We start from the raw sequence: 21502 nt of genomic DNA on the forward strand, positions 1-21502 counted from the left end.
AAGAAAACCTCTAAATTGTTTACTGTGTGTTTAAAAATATATGCAGGCTTGGGAGAGAAAAGAAAAAGGTTAAAGTCCTTAAAATAAAAAAGAAAGAGTAGTTGGGTATGGTGGTATACACCTTTAATCCCAATGCCTGGGAGGCAGAGGCAGACAGATCTCTGTGAGTTCAAGGTGTGGTAGCACACACCTTTAATCCCAGCACTGGGGAGGCAGAGACAGGCGGATCTCTGTGAATTCAAAGATAGCCTGGTCTCCAGAGAGAGTTCCAAAACAGCCAAAGATACACAGAGAACCTGTCCCAAAAAGTAAAAGTAAAAATAAAATAAAGGTTAAAATAAAGCCACGTAAAGTTGGAAAACATACAGAGAATCTTTACGCTATTATGCTCTCTTTGAATTGTTTGAATGATGAGGAAGGAGCAACAGCTGCTAAAAGATAATTTGCTTATAAATACTGCTGAATTAATCCAAGATAGGTATTTTGAAAATACCTTGGCTTCAAAATTGCCCCCCTGAAAAAGGTACTGAGCCATGTGGCTAACATAGATAAAAATAATGGATTCATATAAGCTACAAGAGCTAATAAGAAGGCTGAGCTAATGGACCAATCAGTTTATAATCTTATGAGACCTCTGTGTGATTTTCTTTGGGGCTAAAAGGCTATGGGAACTGGGCAGGACAGAAACCCCAACAAGCCTGGCCCTCATGTTACACTTTCCTGTGTCCCATCTGTAGTAGGAACATGCTGGTCCATTGCCTGTTGAGACATGGTTCTCATGTGACTGGTGAGAACGGGCCTCTGCCACAGCCCTGAATCTGGGTGGCCCCAGAGGCAGCACAGAAACCTCCTAGCTGACCAGTGAAACAGGGGACCACATCTTGAGACCTAGACAGAGGCACGGAGTTCTGATACAGTACTCCAGGAAGAGTGGACCCATTCGTGGTAGGACCAGGCAGGTGGTCTGTCTGGAGTCTATGACCAGTCCTGGGAATGCCTCTAGGTGGCTGACAGGTGTCAGGATTCAGTTGCTGGGGAAGGTCGGTGCACACTGCTCTCTTGCTCTTCCAGTGTATTTCCAGTTTTGACAGCCTGGGTGTTTTTTCCTCACAGGACTGCCTGGGACAGCACCCATTGTTTGTTCATCCTGTGTGAGATCTGTGGATGGGAAGGCAGTCTGCAGCCAGTGCGACCGGGCCCTGTGTGGACGATGTATATATACCTGCTGGAGCTGCGGTGCCTTGGCCTGTATACTGTGTGGCCTTGCAGAGTGAGTGCTTTGATTGTGGGGCTGCAGAACTCATGGTCTGTCTCCTGGGTGGGCTCTCTGTAGGCACCACTTGCCATCATGTTACAGGACAGGACTTGGTGGTAAATGCTCTGCTCAGCTCTTCTCAAGACTCGGTGACTCTTGTTTTGTTTTGTTTTTCGTTTTTCGAGACAGGGTTTCTCTGTAGCTTTGGTGCCAGTCCCAGAACTAGCTCTTGTAGACCAGGCTAGCCTCGAACTCCCAGAGATCCGCCTGCCTCTGCCTCCTGAGTGCTGGGATTAAAGGTGTGCACCACCACCGCCCGGCTTTCAGTGACTCTTTTGAAAGAAGTTCATGTTTCTCAAGTGTCTGTGGACTTCTTAAAGCAGCTGCCTGGCTTAAACAGCCTTGTGGTCTGGTCTTCTGAGTCCTTACTAGAACTCCAGTAGTCTACACTGTTTCTCAGCTTCAGTTTTTACCCAGTGTGCCTGTCATTTGGGGATTGCCTCACATGTGCCACTGTGTCCATGCAGGTCAGGCGTGCCCTGGGGAAAGGGGCACTGCAGCCGGCTGGGTCCGCTCTTTCTTTGGAAGTGCTTGGTCAGTGAGTGGATACTGCGGAGCCCTGCCCCCTTGTCCCATCCAAATGTGTGTGGAATCAGTACGGTGGATCCAGACAAGCTCAGACCCAACATTTATAAAACTAATGGATCAGATGGAAAACCACACATCACATGGCAGATCCTTGCCACCACTCTACAATGGTTTGGAGGAACCAGGAGTGCCATGCAGATGTGCTCTGGGGAAAAGATTTAGATGCCTGTAGGGCTGGTCATGCTGACGCTGGGAGGGAGGATTTGCCAGGCTGCCTCCCAGCTTCTGATGGCTGCTTGCTCTAAGTCTTAGTGTTCCTGTCAATGGCCATTTGTTACTCTGTCTTCATGTCACATCTCTGTGTGTCTCATGACATCTGCTCACCTATCTGGTAAACTAGAAAGGACTGGAGCCTAGATGTCAGGTCCACAGGATGTTTGCACCTCCTCCCAGAGACAGTGGCATCCCCAACTGTCCCTGAAAAGCTACTGTCTCCTGAGTCTGTCTTCCAACAAATTCACATGCTGAGGTGTCCTAGGATTAAGGGCTTCAGTAAGTAGGGAGCATTCAGCCTCTTAGGCGGCTTTTCTTTCTCTTGAAAATGCAGCTATGCTGATGACGGTGAGAAGACGCTTTGCACCAGCTGTGCTATGTTTGAAGACTGATGTGGCCATGGACAACCAAGATGCTCACACTGAAGAGAGAGGAGGTGGCTTTTTTATACATTATGTTTTGTACCCCAGTAACAAGTGAATAAACCTCTTTATATTTGCACGAGGACTCCCTTTCTTCTGTCAGCCATGCTGAGGGCAGCAGTGACAGCTTCAGGGGCCAGCTTTCCCAGCAGTACGCACCTTATCTCCTGTATGGTGTGACTCCTGCTTATTGCAACCCACCTGACAGGCAAGCCAGGCCCAGAGAATTCTTTCCTGTCCTCCCGCAGCTGGATCTCAGGAGGCTGGCTGCCTCTCACCCTGAATGGCCACTCTCACATGACCAGCCCTTTTCAATACCCACGTAGGCGGGCCCCAGGTGATTTACTGAGCTGTTACCCTCCAGAGGTTTGGCCCAGTGGAGTCCTGTTGATGTTAGGGGTATGACGGTCCTCACTGCATCTTCAGAGATGTGTTTTGTTTGAGACAGGGTTTCTCTGTGTAGCCCTGACTGTCCTAGAACTCACTCTGTAGGCCAGGGTGGCCTCAAACTCACAGAGATCCTACTGCCTCTGCCTCCCGAGTGCTGGGATCAAAGGTGTGCGCCACCACTGACAGCCAGAGATGTAGTTTATGCAGGGCTTTGGAAGGAGTTCACAGAGGTAAAATGGCCTGGGAGGTAGTGGTGGGCCAGGCACTCCAGCCCCCTGGCTCTGCTAATTAGAAGGGTTTGGCTGGTGGGAGGGTAGACAGCACAGAGCTCCCCTCACCCCACCCTGTAAGGACAGCTATGGCTGTTGGTCCCCATGCACATCAGTGAGGTGTTGCCCTAAATGAGGTTGGTTAGCTTCCTGGTATGATTGGACAGTTGACCCATAGCCCCTTTATAAGCAGGAGGGTTGGAGGCTGCAGGTGGAGAGAGCCTCACTGCTGTGGATAATGGGATCCTGGCTAGTTCTGAGGGTTAGGTAGTGCTGAAAGCTGCTGGTCTGTAGCAGTTAGGCTGCTAATAGCAGGGTTGGGAAGGAGGGGCATCCAATTAGGCCAGCCAGTGAAGCTCTGTCTGAGGATGGGATTTGAGGTACTCCCCAGAGTGAGCAAGGACAGACGGACGGATGGGTGTGTTTGCAGCAAGGGCTCACTATTAGCTCTAGCTGTCCTCGAACTAGACCAGGCTGGTCTCAAACTCAACAGAGATCCATCTGCCTCTGCCTCCTGAGTGCTGAGATTAAAGGCGTGTGCCACTATTCCTGGCAATCTTCTGGATCTTAAACATTCTGAGGCTGTCTTAAGTGCTAAAGCCATCAACACTAGTCTGCAGGTATCAGAAAGGAGCTGGCTGCTGGGGGCTTGCCAGGTACCCACAGGAACCAAAGCAAACCCTAGCCCCACACCACACTGTCACTCGCACGGCTTCTGATGCTGCTTCATCCTGCTGTAGCTTTCTCTCGGGTCCTCCATTCTGTCCTCTAGCCTGCTCAGCCATGTTTTTCATGAGTCCTGTTGTAGCCCATCTCTCTCACCAGCTAGGAGCATTGCATAGCCCCCACCACCTTCAGGCTGTCCTCATAAGTAGCTGACTGGCTCTAAATGTAAAACACTGGAGATTTTACCTCTCCTGCCCCCCTAGGGTTCAGTCCACTCCCGAGCATGCTAAGCATGCTTGCTCCTTGGCTCCACTCACTTCTGTGGCTGGAGGCTCTTCCTCTGGATGTCCCCGTGGTTCAGGTTAGGCTCAGAAGCATCCTAATGCCTTAATGCACAGCCCTGTTGACTTTTCTGATTCCACCATTCAGAATATGATATATTTGTTAACCCTTCAGCTGTGATGTGGGTGGGTTCCCAAGAGCTGTGACTTCACTTGAAATGGCACCTTATGTGTCACAGACTTGTGATCTGCCCAACATCCTTCCATGGAGTAGCGATGACTTAGAAATGGTTTGACCCATGCCTGTCTTAGTCTCCCCAGTATTAGGATGATGATCAAATGCCACCACCGTGTCTGGCTTTTTATATGTATATGGGGATCAAACTCAGGTCACGTTTACACCGTGGGCATTTTTACCAAAGGAGCACACCAGCCCTTATACAACTTTTTTTTATATTTATTTATTTATTTAGTATACAATATTCTGTCTGTGTGCATGTCTGCAGGCCAGAAGAGGGTACCAGACCTCTTTACAGATGGTTGTGAGCCACCATGTGGTTGCCGGAAATTGAACTCAGGACCTTTGGAAGAGCAGGCAATGCTCTTAACCACTGAGCCATCTCTCCAGCCCCCAAAAATGTGTGGCCCAGGCTGGCCTCGAACTCGTGATCCTCCTGCCTCTGCCTCCTTCAGCAAATCCTACCGGCGTGTACCACCACAACCGGCATTATACAACTTTTTAAAAGAAGAAAGTACCAAGACATTAGATAGCACCCAGTGTCGGATGGTAACTCCAAAGAAGGGAATGAGATGAGCCCAGGGTGCAGTTCCTGCCTACAGGACGCCCAGCTGTGGTGTGGGAGGGGATTCAGAGAACCTATGAAAAGGATTGAGATTGAGATTTTGGGGATTAGAGCTAGCGTGGCCAGAGTTTGCACACCAGATTGCCAGTGTGACCTGTACACTGAAACAGGGCACCCTTGAAAGGGTTAATGTGTCGGGTTTTGTTTTTCGAGACAGGGTTTCTCTGTAGCTTTGGAGCCTGTCCTGTCTGTAGACCAGGCTGACTCAAACTCTCAGAGATCTACCTGCTTCTGCATCCTGAGTGCTGGGATTAAAGGCCTATGCCACCACCACCTGGAAAGTGTTAATGTTTTTGAGAACCAGGAAGAGGACAAGAAGCAGTCGACATTCCTAGCAAAGAAGGGATATGAGGAGGATCCTCACCAGGGCCTCCCATCTCCTCGTGGAAACTGCATGAAGTGCTGCTGTCATTGGACTGATGTGTAGCAGCTTCCTACAGGACTTCACTGTCCTGGTCTTGGGGGAGCTCTTTAAGACAGGATGTTAAGAAGTGGTGAAACACTCCTGCAGGGAAGCTCAGCAAGTAAATTCAAGGATTTCATAAGTCCCTGAAACTAACCAGATTCCCTAGGTCTGTCCGAAGCATTCTCAGGTCCGATGAACTACTTGGAACAAGCAAAATCCCCCCAAAAGCTCTGTCAAAGAGGCTCAGACTACTCTCCAGCCTGTAGTTTATGCAGTCTGTGTGTGTGTGTGTGTGTGTGTGTGTGTGTGTGTGAGCTGTCACCGATGCTTTGGTGACGCAGCTGTCTCCTGAGTCACTTCTGTTCCTATAAACAACCCTTCCCTTATTTTATTGAGACAGGGTTTCTCTGTGTAGCTTTGGAACCTGTCCTAGAACTCGCTCTGTAGAACAGGCTGGCCTCAAACTCACAGAGATCCACCTGCCTCTGCCTCCCATGATTAAAGGCGTGCGCCACCACTGTCCGGCCACCTATATTCTATAGAACTAGGTTCACCAGGTGGTATCTGTACTTTGGTCTATCATTGGTTCCCTAGCTGGGGTAAATAGACATTTGCTTGTATCACCCCAGGAACAGTATCATACAAATACTCAACCATATTCCAGCACATAACTCTGATGTTGGATTCCCCTCTGTATGCTGTGAATACCATTGGTTAATAAAGAAGCTGTTTTCGGCCAATGGCTTAACAAAAAATATAGCCAGGCTGGAAAAGATGTAGAGAGAGTAGGTGGAGTCAGGGAGATGCCATGTAGCCACCAGCTGGAACTTTGCCTATAGGCCACGACTTCATGGTGATGCACAGATTAATGGAGATGGGTTAGTTTAGGATAAAAGAGCTATCTAGCAATATGCTTAAGCTATTGTCCAAACAGTATTGCAAATCATATAGTTTCTGAGTGATTATTTTGGCTCTAAGCGGCCAGGAACAAATGAGCATCTTCCCCCCCAACAAACTGGCACACCAACATGTGCTAACTAAATCCACATAAAACCTGAGAGAGCTTGGAAAGGAACACAGATACACAATAAAGACAAATAGAGATGAAAAAGACCTCCAAATGGATCACAGTATGTTTTTAAAATGTATGTAGGCTTGGGAGAAAAAAGGAAAAGAGTACAAAAAGTTATAAAAATAAGTAAATGGATTTTTTAGAAAAATAAAGTCTTTAAAGAGACAGAGTAAACTTATAGAAAAAGTAGTATGTAAGAAAAATAAGCCACATAAAGATGGAATATACAGAGAGTCTGGATTATGTATACTATTGTGTTTCTTTGAATCTTTTTACTGTGAATGAGCAAGTACAGAGAGACATTTCATTGTATAGGCTACTAAGCTAAACCAACATATAAAGGTATCTTGACTTCAAAATTTCGGTCTAAGGATTTGTTGCTTTGGAAAAGAAGTTCTTTTGTTTCCACAGAGGATGAGAACCTGTGGATTCCTTCCAGACTAATGTGGTTTGATGAAGCAAGACCCTCCCTCCAAAAGGTCGCCATGAACACCCCCAAATTATTTCACCCATCAAAAATCAGGAAGCAGTTTGGAGAGAACTTCGCCCAAATTCCCAAATATTGTTTATAAATATTTGTTTACATTTAAAGGGGGATATGATATAGACATCAATACTTTGCATTGGTATAGATCTTGGTCTATTGGTAGAAATTTAAGGTCATTTTTGTTATGTATATATTTCTTCTCTTGATTAAGGTATTTTGTTTGTGCAGCTCATTTTAAAATGTAATGTATAATTAAGAAATATAGGTTAATAGATCATCATCTATAATAGTCAAGCTTATAGTCATGTTAGGTTTTCTAGATATATATATAGATATAATTCAGTTAGATAGATAATCTTCAAATCTTTCAGAGACCTTCAGAATATGGCATTTAAAATGTTTTAAAAGCTGGGGATTTTTCATGATAGTGAAGCTCATCTGCTCCTGGCAGCACCAATCTACTTCAGGAGGATGATAGGCACCGAAGAGACTCCTTATGGAGTTTGTTGGCCATTTGGGCAAGAAACTGCTCTTGCCTGGACTGCTTGGTGTTATGCTGTGTGAGCTGGACATGTAGGACCCACGGAGAGATGACTGGTGAGCTTGGGGGTTCCTGTTTCATGAAAGGGTCTGCCAGACATTCTGCAGGACACAGAAGAAAGTGACTGACAAACTGCCAATATAGGAGGAACTATCTTTGAAATTTCCTGCTTCATGGAAAAGTCTGCCAGATACTATGGGCCTGTAGGCTGAAAATGGTTGCTGCAACATTACAGAAGAACTTTGGGTGACTATCCAGGCAGTGAGATGTCTCTGTCAATTCTAGAGTTTTGGAAGTTGCTTCCAATGTACTTCCTGTTAACTTAGGTAATAATATATCCTTCTTTGATGGAGTTGAAGAATAGACAGTTACAATTATAATTTTCCTTAGTTATGACAAGAGACAAAGCAGATATAAATATTGTAACTGTAATTCTTGCTTGATACCTGTTTTATGTAATTTTACTATGTTAAGATTAAAACCTTCCTTTTTATTTACAGAAAAGGGAAGGTGATATGGGGGTTCTCTGTATGCTGTGAATACCATTGGTTAATAAAGAAGCTGCTTTCAGCCATTGGCTTAACAGAATATAGCCAGGCTGGAAAAGATATATATAGAGTAGGCAGAATTAGTGAAAAGCCATATAGCCACCACCAGAGATGGATGCCCCAGCTGGAGCCTGCCAAAACTTTGCCGGCAAGCCATAACTTCATGGTGATGTACACATTAATGGAGATGGGATAGTTTAGGATATAAGAGCTAGCTATCAATATGTTTAAGCTATTGTCCAAACAGTATTGCAAACAGTAACAGTTTCTGAGTAGTTATTTTGGATCTAAGTGGCCAGGAACGAATGAGCATCTTTCCCCAACACAATTTGGGTGTCACAATACAAGTACTCAACCTTTATCCTAGAACATATCCAAAAGGTCTTTCACCTAAGTCCCCAGAAGACAAACAGTAAACTCTCCTTTCCTGGCCTCAGTAAGTCGTTTCCCTAAATGGAAACTAAAAACATTAAGCAATTACTCCTCGTTCCTACTGGTCCCCACCCTGGCAAAAACTATTCAACTTTTATAACCTGGACTACTTTAGAGAACTCATGTAAGTTTACCAGACCCTTCCAAGGTTGCAAGGTCTAGCCCCTTATCTGCTCTGGTTGTAGGGTAGCCCAGGTCTGCCTTTGGTGAGCATCCCCTAGACACCTGCCTCTTGCCTACAGTGGTTCTGTTGGGCAGCTGTGTGAATGACAGTGGGCTCATTGACCATCACTGTATTCACTCCACTAAGAGCGTTGCCCACCTGCGAGGAGGCATACAAAGACCACTTCCTCTGTACTAGAGACATCCCCAAGAGCTCTTGTGGAAAGAACAGCCTGCTGTTTTATTTCAGATAAGGTTTTACTCTTAGTCTTAAGGGTCATGGAGAGCACTATTTGTCATGTATATGTTTGCTCCACACCCACCCCTTTTTGATAGGGTCTTGCTGTGCAGGCCTGGCTGGGCTTAAACTTGAGAGCTATCTGCCTCCACCTTCTGAGTGCTGGACTAAAGGTGTGCACCGTCACCTGGATCTGGTGCCTATTCTCACTAGATCCTTAGTAACTTCAAAGAACAGTATGCAGTGCTGTGTACACCTCCAGGAGGGCTCTAGAAGTCACCACTAGTATGGCTTGTGGTCACCCAGAGAAAAATTTAGGCTGTTCTAGAGGTAGATATTCTCATCTCCCAGAGGTCAAGACCACCACAAACTCCTATTTTTCCAAGAGCCAGACACCATCTCAGTAAGGCCACCAGCCACACCCACAGGGAGCCCAGCACTTGGATGCCTCTAATGGTTTGAATCATCTCTTGCTGCAGTAGCCACCAGTAGCCACCAGGTGGCACCAACAGCATATTCAGTATATCTTGGAGGCTGCCTGAACACTAATAAGAGTATGACCTTGGCTCCGGTCACCTCCATCCAAACCCATAATGGCCCCATTTTGTTCAGTCACAGATGTACTCTGTGATTTCAATCAGGGCCTCTTGAGCCCTTTTTGAACTGTATCCCCAGCAAGTTGTGATCCTTCCTGCCTACTGCTCTGTCCAGACACATAGCAGCTAGGGCTTGCCAGTGGCTTGGATAGCATCCTTTGGGGAGGGTCAAGAGGACAGTGGACTCCAGAAACAGAAAGTGGACAGGATCTTGTCATCAGGAGTGTCTTACTGGAGGGATATCTTCCCCTGAAGGCTATCCCTGGAGCGAGCCTTAGGGATGAGGTCCCAGGTGACCCTTGCCACTTCAAACCCACAAACAGGGTCCACACTTTACACCATCCAGAAAAGCAAACCACAAACATGAAAAGCAATTTTTATTGAATTTGGAGGGACAGTTTCTTATTATAATAGTAAAAATGCTGAAGTTGAATGTTGTAAAAAACGACATGATGCAGCAATGGCCACAGTGTCTGGCCAGGGGACAGCTGGAGAAGTAAAGCATCTAAGGACAGCGCTAAGGGACGAGCTCGTGTGAGGCAGACACTCTTCTGTCGCCGTGATTAACCCCAAAAAAATGCCTTTCAACAGCATGACACACAGCGACAGACTGAATTCTTGTTCCTCTGTCAACCTAGGTGAGCCCTGGCCATCCCATGAGCCCTAGTGCTGAGGCTGCTCTGCCTCCTCCCACCGCAGGGAGAGCCGGCTAGCATACCACAGTGAGGTGCTTTTGGTGCCCTCCAGTTGGACTTTGGCCCTGGACCCTAAAGACAGGTGGCAGCTCGAGTGGCCAGGTCGATGGGGACAGTGACAGGACCCACCCAGACCCATGAGCCCACATTGCACATGGTCGCAGAAGTCCTTAATATTTTCCTACATGAATCTAATTGTTCTGGGCACTGAGGCCACATCTGGCCTCCAATTGGATGAAATAAATTAAGAAAAACCCCAGGATAATTTTCCTCCTGACCTGGCTGGGAGGTAGGCTGCTGCCCACAGTAGAAACACTCTCCCCTGGTCCTGGAGGCTGGCAAGGTTCCTCCCCAGCACATCCGAGAAACAAAACCATCAGTTACAGATGATCCGTGCGGGGCTTCTGGACTCGGCAATGCAAAGGAGTGATAGCTGCCAGCCATTGCCCCAGGCCTCAGGCTGTGCCACTGGCTGAGTACGAAAACTGGGGAAAGTGTGGCCTCCGCTCGCTGTCTACACACTCCATGCTGTCATCTGTGGGACATAAGAGGTGGCTCAGACCCAGACTTGGAACAGCACACCCACCCGCCACAGAACAGAGGATATGAGGAGGCCCTCAGAGTGCTCACTCCCAGCTTAGTTACTCCACCCTCCAAAGGAGCTTTTTAAAAGTGTGCATTTGGAGCTGGAGAGAAGGCTGAGCGGTTAGAGCATGGGCTGCTCTGAGAGAACCCAGGCTCAATTCCCAGCACCCACACTGCATCTCGTAACTCTAGTTCCAAAACAGAGTCAATAAAAGCTTGGCACTGAGGCAACTTAGAGCGGGGTGGCCCTCACCTTGATCAGGCGGTGTGATAGTGATCATCTGGGCTGTGAACTCCTCATCAAAATACCTGGTGTCAGTCTCAGAGGTGACCTGGGGCTTGAAAGGTGGGCTCAGCTGTGGAGGGACACAAGATGATGGGTGTCAGCTGTTCCAAATTCCAATAACAATGTTCCAGCCCTCTCCATCTCCAGGTAGTGCTGACTCCCTAGGGGTGAGCCACTAGCAAAGGGTGCAGCTATAGATGAAACTGGGAAGGGCAGGCCCACAGGGACAGAAGACAGCAACCGTGCCCATCTCCCGGTGGCAGGAATAGTCCTGTCTTTTTTCTGTTTGCCATTTTTTCTTCCAAGTTTTCTCATACATAGGGAAGGAGGCAAAGATGACCAGATTCAGGTGAGCTCACTTGCTTCACTGACAGCCCAGGGACAAGAGGCAATCCAGAAAATGATGTGTATATAAGTTGCTAATGTCCCCTAGAGTCCCACAGGCAAGGATCCTCAAATACCATCTCCCCAAAGTCTGGTGTAAGGGCAGTGCTACATGTCAGCTCAAGGAATCTCTAGTTGGTATAGGCAGGAGAGGTGTGCCAGCCACACCCCCATATGGTTAGAGGGCAGGGCTCCAGCTGCTGGTCCCATGTAGCCTAGAAAGAACATTCAAGGTAGGAGGGCTGGTTACACTAAAGGCAGGCTTGGTGACAGGGCACCCAACACATAATGTTGAGCCCACCTACCAAGCCTCATCAGCAACTCAGGGCCAAGGCTGCTTAGGAGCCAAAGGGCACCCCACCTATGGAAGAGTACAAGGGGTTCTGCTCTCTGCCAGTGACCTCCACTATGCCAAAAAAAAAAAATTGTCTAGGAGAATGGGGTGGGGCTCTCTCTCTGGAGCTGGAGATACCTAAATATTAGCCACCACCCTCGGCTAGCTTTCAACTCATGGCACAGGAGCCCTCCAGGGAAAAGCAAGAGTGAGGGTGCAGGAGCAGGCAATGCAGGAGTCCAATCAAGGCCTGGACAGGCCTAGCAACTGAGTGAGTGAGGCCTGCAGGGCAGCAGAGTGCCCCATCCTGTGTGAGCATCCTGTGCACATCCCTGTGGTTCTGGGGGGCATGTGATTACCACAGAGCTGTGAGCCTGTCACGGGCATCTGAACCAGTGAAAACTTAAGAGTGTTTGTATGTGCGTGTGCACACACGTGATCCAGAGAGGGGCACAGTGGCCAGATGCACACCTTCTTCTCATATACATCCTGCCACACGATGTTGGCAAAGAAGCGATGCTGCATGATCTCCTTGGCATCCTCAGAGCCCCCGCCAAGCCTGTGGGTGGGAGACGGGTCCAAGGTCAGACACTGCATGCAAGGTGACAGGCTCATGGGGATGGTCGCAGGGTGGAGCTTTCTGAGCAGTTGTGGGTATCCCCTAGCTGCCTGACCACCCCGTGTCTGCCCTGGCTGCATGTGACTGAGCCTGTGCAGGGCAGTATGGTGGGTCCAGTTGAAAGCAGTACTGTCCAGAGGCTGAGCCTGAAGCACTGATGGCCCTTACCTCTGTGTGGGGTCCTTCTTGAGCAGCCCAGAGAGCAGGGACTTGGCCTCAGGGCCAAGTGTACGCGGGAAGCGGATCTCCTCCATGAGGATAAGCTCGAACAGCTTCTCGTGGTCCTGGTTGTAGAACGGCAGGCGGCCACACATCATCTCATACATGACCACGCCCAGCCCCCACCAATCCACTGCACGGCCATAGTCGTTGTCCTCCAGCACCTGGATGGGGGACTCTGTCACCATGTGTCTGGGATATGGGGGGGTGGGGGAACACACAAGAAGTGGCAGAGCACCTCAGGGGCCAGGTACTCAGGGGTTCCGCAGAAGGTCTTCATGGTGGCACCATCCTTGATCCCCTCCTTGCACAGCCCGAAGTCTGTTATCTTGATGTGCCCGTCCTTGTCCAGCATGAGGTTCTCCAGCTGTGTAGGAAGCCTCAGTTAGCGTGGCCAGGCCCCCGGTCCCCACTTCCCCCAGTCTGTGGACACACCTTAAGGTCCCGGTATACCACGTTCTTCTCGGAGTGTAGATAGTCCAAGGCCGACACAATCTCCGCACCATAGAAGCGGGCCCGGTCCTCAGAAAACACACGCTCACGAGACAGGTGGAAGAAGAGCTGTGGGGTGGAAAGTGCTGAGGGGCCCCACACATGACCCACAAGGCAGAGGGAAGGTTAGAGATTACCCCCAAAGAGAACCAGGGATCTGGAGATTCTAAATCAGCAGAAACAAGACATCCCAAAGCAAGCGATCATGGGCTTGCTCACATGGCCAGGGGTGCTGCAGAGAGGTTCCAAGGCTCTCAGAGGGACAAATTTACCCACCAAGTGCCCTGCGCTGAAGTTGCCTATGGCCCTACCTCGCCCCCATTGGCATATTCCATGACAAAGCAGAGGCGGTCATGGGTCTGGAATGAGTACTTCAGGGCCTGCAATGAAGCACAGCAAGCTTTAGCACGGACGAAGCATTAACATCCTGTATTACACTGCCACCCAACCACCCCCAAGATACATCAGGGCACATTTCAGTGTCCTGAGACAAGGTAACACTTGTCTCAAGTGTTATTCCACGCCATCCTGTCCTGCAATCAGCAAATCCTTCTGCCTCAGCCTCCCAAGAGCAAGGGCCACAAGAGGGAAACGGCATACGTCAAATGGCATATTCTGAGATGAGAGACACGGGGTCTGAGATCAAATGCAGATGGCTTAGAAGTTGACTGTACCAAGTTCTGGGGTCACCAAAAGCCTCCAGGCAGAGGAGTCTGGCACAACAGCGTTCCTAGCCCTGGTGTGCTGAGCCACCCCAGCAGCCGTCCCCTCATGGACTACAGGTGGCCCTGTTTAAAGGCATCAAGCCCAAAATGCTGACCCTGGAGCCAATCGAGCTACTATACCTGACCTTCACTCACCAAACCCTGAGAAAACCTGGCCTCCAAAGGAATCAGCTTAAAGATGGGTCCGAGCGGAGTAAGGGGATGGAAGCCAGAAGACCAAAGTCATGCCTCCTTCCCTGCACACGACTGTTGTGAGCACGCTTCCTGCCCCACGCCAGCACCTCACACCCATCCTTCCCTCAGTCCGCCTAAAGCCCTTGAAGGCAGCACCATGTGACTGACCCTCTCTATCCCACTCGACCCTACCTCAGATGGACTCAGACTGACGGCCACTACTTACTGTAAGGAAAGGATGCCTAGAGTTCTGCAGGACACGGTTCTCAGTCAGTGTGTGGGCAACCTCATCCTAGAGGGCAAAACCAAGTGAGCACTCATCTTCCCTGCATTCCTCTCACCCGCCCTCCAGCACCGCCCACCGCACACCTTGGCAACGATGACCTCCTTCTTGAGGATCTTCATGGCATAGTAGCGGCCTGTGGCCTTCTCCTTCACCAGGATCACCTTCCCAAAGGTACCCTTGCCCAGTAGCTTTAGGTACTCAAACTCGTTCATGGTCTGTGGATAGTAGACAGTTAGGCTTGCTCACCACAGCTAGCGTACGGGGAGAAATATCTGTGCCACTGCCTTCAGCTTGACAGTGTCTAGAGCAAACAAGACTCCAAATTACCCACAGCAAACTCAAGAGAGCTTGAGACAAGACAGGCCCATTCTCATATCTATTGGCCTGCGGTGAAATTTAGTCAGAGCACTAGGGCTTGGGAGGTGGTGGACATCTTCATTTTCATTTTTTTTTTTTTTTTTAGCACTGTGGCTTCATGCATGCCAGACAAGCATCCTGCCAATTGAGGTTTATCTTCAACCCATGTAAGGGCAGCCAGGGCAGCCAGGGCAGCCAGGGCACCCAGACCCAAACAGGGAGTCAGTCAGTCAGGGATACAGGGCTTGCCAGATCCCTCCAGTAGAAACAGAGCCCGGACTCACCACACGGTGCTTGGGCTTGGCTAAGGACACCTCCATGTCCTCAGCCCCTGAGTTGTCACTGGGAGAACCTGATGGGAAGTCCATTGTCTCTTCTTCCTGCCTCTTGAGTCCATCAGCCACAGTCTGGATGGCAGTGGTCCACTCTTCCCTGCAGCAGGCAAGTGAGGCCTTAGGCACCAGGCAAGGGCTCTGCCATGGCTTTTACCCACCAATTGCCTGGCTACCTTTCCTGAAGCTGCAGGCAACCACCCAGGACCTGGGTCTACATACACTAAGGAGTATCAGAAAGCCTTAAGGTACTAGGGACAATGACTTCTCCCATCATTTCGCCACCTACACCCTGCAAGTGGCAGCAGCCTAGTTCTCCAGAATGGGTGCAGCAGAGGCCTTTGGCTCTCAAGCAGGGGGGCCCCCACCCCTTCCCACTCACCGCTCCTCAGGCGTCTCCACATGGAAGGTGCGCTCAATGACTGTGGTCCACTGCAGGCAGCGGATGATGAAGGTGTTGGGCTTTGGCCGCTCTGTCTTCATCAGCTGGCATTCTAAAGGAGAGCTCAGGGATGCATCTATTTGCTCCTCCATGAAATCCTTACAGTCCTGGCCAGACAGACCCTATCCCCCAGAGCTCACCCACCCTATCCCAGGAAGGTGCATTCCATCCTCCCTTAAAAAAATTATTTATTTTGAGGGCTGGAGTGATGGCTCATTGGTTTAGAGCACTAACCGCTCTTCCAGAGGACCCAAGTTCAATTACCAGCACCCATATGGCAGCTCACAACCATCTGTAACTCCAGTTCCTGGGATCTGACACCATCTTCTGGTCTCCACAAGTATCAAGCACAAGCGTATATAAACACACAACAAACACCCTTACACATAAAATAATTTTTTTAATTTTTAACAAATTGTTTATTTTTGACATTGGATCTTTGTTGTATAGTCCTGGAACACTCCATGTAGATTGGAAGCCTCAGACTATGGCAAGCAGTCCGCCTCCCCGTCCTAAGTGCTAAGTTTACAGGTTGAGCTACCATCCTGGCTTTTTTGCTTTCTGAGGTTTTGACTGGCCTGGTTTAGCTGGTCCTGAGCTTGAGGCAATCATGCCCTGGCCTCCTGAGTGCTAGGATTACAGCATGAGCCACTACACCTAGCTCCAGCCCCTCTTCTAGTCCTAATCTCTCTAAAGGAGCAGAGAGCCAACTTCTGGCAGCTGGGATGCTCTGCTCCAAGGTGAGGCCCTATAAGAAGGTGTTAGGTAGATCAGTTAGTACTACACCACAATTATTTCTAGAGTTCCTCTTTCCTTCAGCTTCTGACCCTTACCTCATGCTGGGCCTCAGGGAGGAAGAAATACTGATGTCCCCAGGGGGGACAGGAGCACACAACCCACCCACCCTGTCTGCTACAGGAGTATCTTGCTGTTTCCCCAGTCACATATAGAGTCCCTGGAAAAATTACACACATATGCAGCACCCACACTAGAAGCATACACTGGAATATGGATACTCAGAACATGCACACCTGCTGCAAGCCTGGTGCACACACCTAGAATCTGCACACTTATAAGGATGGATCCCTGGGACAGCCGGGGCCCTGAGGGTATGTGTGCAGTGAGAGGGCTTCCTGGCAAGACTCTGTAAGGCAGGAGGGGCTGAGAGGCCTCCCACATTCCATCGTCTGGGTCCTGGCAATGTGAGGGGCCTCCAGGCTCCAATGAATGAGCAGGGGGCAGTCTGCCAAGCCAGGGGCCAAGAGGGGCTTGAGGCCCAGCCTTGGGGAAGGCCTGTGTCAACATGGAGTGGGGGATGGGGGTGGAAAATCACTCTGAGCCTTGCCCTCAGCACATCTGGGATAGCTTGTTAGGCAAGCAGATGAATACAAGCACCGAGCTGGGGTCTCAACCCCTCCCACCAAAACCCACCTCCAAGAAAAAGCCCTTGAACCGAGCACAGTGAACACCACTGCAGTGGCACAGTCCCACCCGGCTCTGTTCCCTGCTAGGTATACACTACCCACCTCCTGAGGCCCAAGCCCTGCCCATTGCTCCGCAGCCCCCTTGGCTGGTGCACATATACCTATGGGTCTGCTCCAGAGAGGCCCCTTTCCTACCTCTTGCAATAACTAAGCTAGGATTCCTTCCCCATCCTTCTGCAGAGGCAGCAAACTATGTTAAACCTCAAGCCTCTGGGGCAGATGTGGGGACTGGCCAAGTCAAGGAAAGTGGACATCTCTAGGATCTGAGGCAGGTCAAACAGCTACCTGCAGAGCAGGAACGTATCAAGAAGGTGCTGGGGGCAGAGTGTAGACCACGCTACGGCGGACATACACTGTACTCCAGACTGGAGCCCAAGGATGACCCCAGAGTCTGCCATTAGTAACCTCATGGCTCAGGCTTATTGCTACTTATCACTATCAAACTCAACCACACCTACAAAACTAGCTGAGCCCTTGGCCAATCCCAGGCATAACACAATGTGGCACAGAGAACAAGGACAGAGCTTCTTAAATTGCAAGCTCTCAAAGATAGTGTCACAATATCCCTAACCGTATCACCCTCACCAGTCTTGGAATAGGACTGACTCCCTCCGGCACTCCAGCTAAGGGGACCACAAGACCCACAGGGAAAAGGACTTCTGATGGCCTTCCCAAGAATTACAGAAATAGTTCCTAAGATGTTACAGACTCCTAGAACTAGGAGCCCCTCCTCCCATTGTCTACCCAAGAGTTCCCAGTGAATGCCCTTGAGTGGCTGTTTAGTGCCATTAGGGGGACCCTGATCAGCCCACTCTCTGAATCAGGTCCAGTCACCACATGCTGGAACCTCCAGCTTTTCTAGCAAGGGCTCCCTGGGCCAGTCAGAGCTGGCCACTCACCAGTCCTAGAGGAGGTAACTCAGAGCTAGCACTGCCCAGCACCCTAGGACAAAACCTAGGGGGCTCTCCTGAGTTTTCTCAGTGGGCACAGAGAGCTTCAGCTTCCATACTGGCCTGCCTAGCCACCTCACTCAACCCAAGACACTTACGTGCCACTGAGAAGTTGTTGAGGGGGGACTCGCGTTGCTCCACATCCTGAGGCCGTTCCTTGTAGCCAATAAAGGTGCCATCATTCTTGAGGAGGAAGTAGCGTGGCCGCCAGGTTTTAATGTATTCCCCTGCAGGGGTTGGGAACATAAGGAGTTGCACGGTGAACACCACTGCAGTGGCCCAGACACCTGAGAGGACCCAAGCACACAGATTCAGGTGAAGGGTGCAGTGTGAGGTGGGGAAGGGATCTGGACCACTTCAGCCTCCCCTGAAGGCACTGCCACTAGGGCAAAGCTGCCAGTACATGTTGTTGGGAGCATCTTCTAGGGCTCTGCCTGCGTAGCAGACTCAGGAGGTGCCGTGGCTGGAACAGGGGGCCTTGGGTCCTAGCTGAGACCTGTGCTGTACCCAGCTGAGTTCTGCCCTGGTCACCCAGGTACGCAGAACACTGTTCCCTCCAGTTTTGCAACATCAGCCATAAGCAGGCACCACACTCAGGAATCAGAGCAGATGTCCTCTGTGATCTCCCAGCGACTGTCATTTTTCATACTGACACCCGGAAAAAATGTTTAATTTACATTTTGCAGAGCAAAGGAGTCTGAACAACAGGGAACTAACTAATTAGGCAACTTCTTCATCTGAGGGGACACTAGGCTGAGGACAGGAGAGGCAGCCCACAGGGCTGGGGTCCCTGGGCTCTATCTGGGATAAAGTCTGTTTGCCCCCACTGAGTCCTAAAGAAGGGGACCTGGAGGGATGTGTTGTGAGCAACTGCTTGGACCAGGCTACCTAACACCAGGTGCTCCATGGCACAGACCAAGTCACAAGGTCAAACACCCTGGTCTCAGGCAACAGGGAGGCTGGCCAGCTTTCCTTCTCTATCCTCTTACAGTATGTACCAAATCGAGGTTTCCAGGTGAGATACAGTCTACCCAGTCTAGAACATCAGCACGGACCCCCTCTAGGCTCTCAGGACCTGCCAGGGTGCAAGTAGCTGGGGCTCTGGGGCAGCATATTGCAGGGCTCTACACATGATCCACCTCCCCCATCTCCACCATTTAGCCCCTTCCAGTCGACACCCTGGGAGGCATTGCCAAACACCAGCCTTAATCTGCATGATGCTACAGTATGACCCTAACCGGGATGAGAGGAAACCCAAGAGATGGAGGAAGGCTCTTGGTGAGAGCAGTGAATAAAGCCACTACCAGGCCAAGACCCCCACTGCAGGGGCTGGCAGTTATCAGAGCGAGGGATCAGGGCACTGCAGGTCTCCTAAGCCGGCTATCAGCACTGACAAAGACCCCAGTACCACAATGGAAAGAGCAAGCATGAGCTCCTCCTGACTGTGGCTGGTGCTCCTCCAGGGCATAGACAAGATTATTCTGCTTCTCTTCAAGGGTCTACAGTTCACATGCAACCACCAGGACACCTGTGAACCCTTTCTGCCTCCCATCTTTAGCTCCCAGAAGCCCAGCTACCTCCCACAGCCACTGGGGGCCTTGAAGCAATGATCAAAGTCAACCCTCCCTCACTGAGGAGGAGGCTCTAAGGCCTCAGCAACTTGCCTACACAACAGGAACAGAACAGGGATCTTACCCAGTCTGCAAGGTCCCCTGAGCCCCTACAGGCACCAGCCCTGCTCCTGACCAGGTGGGACACACCTGCAAGTATTCACATGCCCAGGAGTCCCAGCACAGCTCCCCCTCCCCCGCCACACACACAGGGCCTAGAAGATGCAGTGGGTAGGCAGGGGCTTTGGTAACATAGCAGAGCCACTGGGGGGTGAGCAGCCCACCCCATCCTGCTCCTTCCTAGGCCACCCACTGTGCGTGCCCACCCGCCAGCACCAGTCTGGAGCTGTCGGCCCCTGATGGAGTGCCTCCCATCTCACCAGCTGCTGCTCCCCGGGACACTAACTGAGTATGGAAGCTGATGAGCAACGCACCCGTGCCCCAGAAATCCATCTTGATTTACCAACTGCTGCCCACCCCCCTGTGCCCAGTACAGGCTCCCAGTGCAGGCCCCCACATGAAGACTACCACCCTGACCTCTTAGCCTAAATGACCAGCCCCAGGCCAGGTAGATTGTGGAATGTGGACCTGGAGGTATAGGCAGGGGCACTCACCAGCAGAGGAGAAGGCAGGTACCCAGAAAGGCCTAGGTGCCCTTCCCCTCCCAGGTCTCACAGAGGCCACACGGCCAAGGAGAAAGGTAAAGTGAGGTGACCTCGTCATATCTTTCCCTGTGACAGCCTCCTTCTAGAGGAAAAGGGGGCCACAGCTCTGGCACACAGATCTCTTTCTTCATCTCCTGCCTCAAGGTCTAGCCAGGTGGTCAGTGGGGTACCAGCTGAGCCAGCTGCAGCCAGGGATGTGGCCTGCATGCTACCAAGTTTAGTGTAAACAGACCCCCAGGCCCCACCCCTCTGCAGAACTCTATCAACATATGATAAACAATACAAGAGATGGCTTCCCTGGTCCCTCATGGCCTCATGGTATCTAGGAATACCATGGGGTCTCTTTCGGCGACATGAACTTTGGCAGGCCTCCCCCAAGCTCTTCATACTCCAGCGAGAAGGGACTGGTACTGAGCCATTCTGGTCTCTGCAGAAGTGCTAAGTTCTGGCCCAACCAGGATCTTCTTGACTGCCTTCCTCCAACTGGATGCTTGATACCCTGACCAGGAAAGGAGAGTCCAGCTGGGGACGCAGAGCACCAGCTGGAGCGCTCCACCTGTCACACAGCCTCTGAGAATGCAGGTACACATGGCCCACTAGAGGTGCCGCGCTACAACTGGAGTTTCCTTATCAGGTCTGTGTTCACACAGACATGGGCAGATGATAAATGACTAGGTGCCGCCTTCACAGTGTGGTCCCAATGGCCCTTGAGGCCATAAGCCTAAAAACATCTTCTCAGTGAGCAACAAAAACAGCAAACAGCGGACAGGGGGGCTAAGCCCACGCAACACAGTAGACCCAGCTCCCCACTAAGCTCCTGTGCACATCCATCCACACACCTCTATGCAGAGGTAGCTGTTAATACCCACCTCACCCAAAGGCCTACCCTACCTTCTTGCAACAAGGCCAGTAGCACCTAGGAGGAGGCAAGGGCTTCCTCAGGTGTACCCACCTTTCCAAGACCAGATCCTGTCCAATCATGGAGGAAAGGATACCTAGAGATGCCACCCACTGACGTCCACATGGCCTAGCATCTGTGAGGGTTACCCTTCAAATCCCTTCATCAGGGCCTCCTCGACCTGAATCATCCAGAAGGAAACAGGGAAACTGGGCAAGGTAGTATACACCTTTAATCCTAGCACTCAGAAGGCTGAGGCAGGAGGATCTCTTACAGTTCAAGGCCAGCCTAGTATACACAGTGAAGTAACACGCCAGCCAAGACTATACAGAGATCCTGTTTTAAAAAAATAAAAGAAGCCGGGCGATGGTGGTGTACCCCTTTAATCCCAGCAGTTGGGAGGCAGAGGCAGGCGGATCTCTGTGAGTTCAAGGCCAGCCTGGTCTACAAGAGCTAGTTCCAGGACAGGAACCAAA

General features: G+C 50.4%; 2 protein-coding genes across 2 annotated transcripts in view; one reads left to right on the plus strand and one right to left on the minus strand.

Moving 5' to 3' along the window:
• Positions 1-2618, plus strand: part of Siva1 (SIVA1 apoptosis inducing factor) — a 9500-nt gene extending 6882 nt beyond the window's left edge. The window contains exons 3-4 of the mRNA XM_005343610.1: positions 1114-1270; positions 2451-2618. Of these exons, the coding sequence (XP_005343667.1) occupies positions 1114-1270; positions 2451-2508 (215 nt within the window). The 3' untranslated portion in view covers positions 2509-2618. The remainder of the gene's footprint in view (positions 1-1113; positions 1271-2450) is intronic.
• Positions 2619-9848: 7230 nt separating this feature from the next.
• The window catches only part of Akt1 (AKT serine/threonine kinase 1), a 20269-nt gene continuing 8615 nt past the window's right edge, over positions 9849-21502 (minus strand). The window contains exons 3-14 of the mRNA XM_005343612.3: positions 17952-18080; positions 15360-15471; positions 14930-15077; positions 14372-14503; positions 14229-14294; positions 13415-13483; positions 13047-13172; positions 12850-12978; positions 12561-12775; positions 12245-12332; positions 11023-11125; positions 9849-10719 (exon numbers count right to left, since the gene is read on the minus strand). Coding sequence (XP_005343669.1) covers positions 10640-10719; positions 11023-11125; positions 12245-12332; positions 12561-12775; positions 12850-12978; positions 13047-13172; positions 13415-13483; positions 14229-14294; positions 14372-14503; positions 14930-15077; positions 15360-15471; positions 17952-18080 — 1397 coding nt within the window. The 3' untranslated portion in view covers positions 9849-10639. The remainder of the gene's footprint in view (positions 10720-11022; positions 11126-12244; positions 12333-12560; positions 12776-12849; positions 12979-13046; positions 13173-13414; positions 13484-14228; positions 14295-14371; positions 14504-14929; positions 15078-15359; positions 15472-17951; positions 18081-21502) is intronic.

The sequence above is a fragment of the Microtus ochrogaster genome, chromosome 1, assembly GCF_000317375.1.
Source record: "Microtus ochrogaster isolate Prairie Vole_2 chromosome 1, MicOch1.0, whole genome shotgun sequence".
Taxonomy (NCBI): domain Eukaryota; kingdom Metazoa; phylum Chordata; class Mammalia; order Rodentia; family Cricetidae; genus Microtus; species Microtus ochrogaster.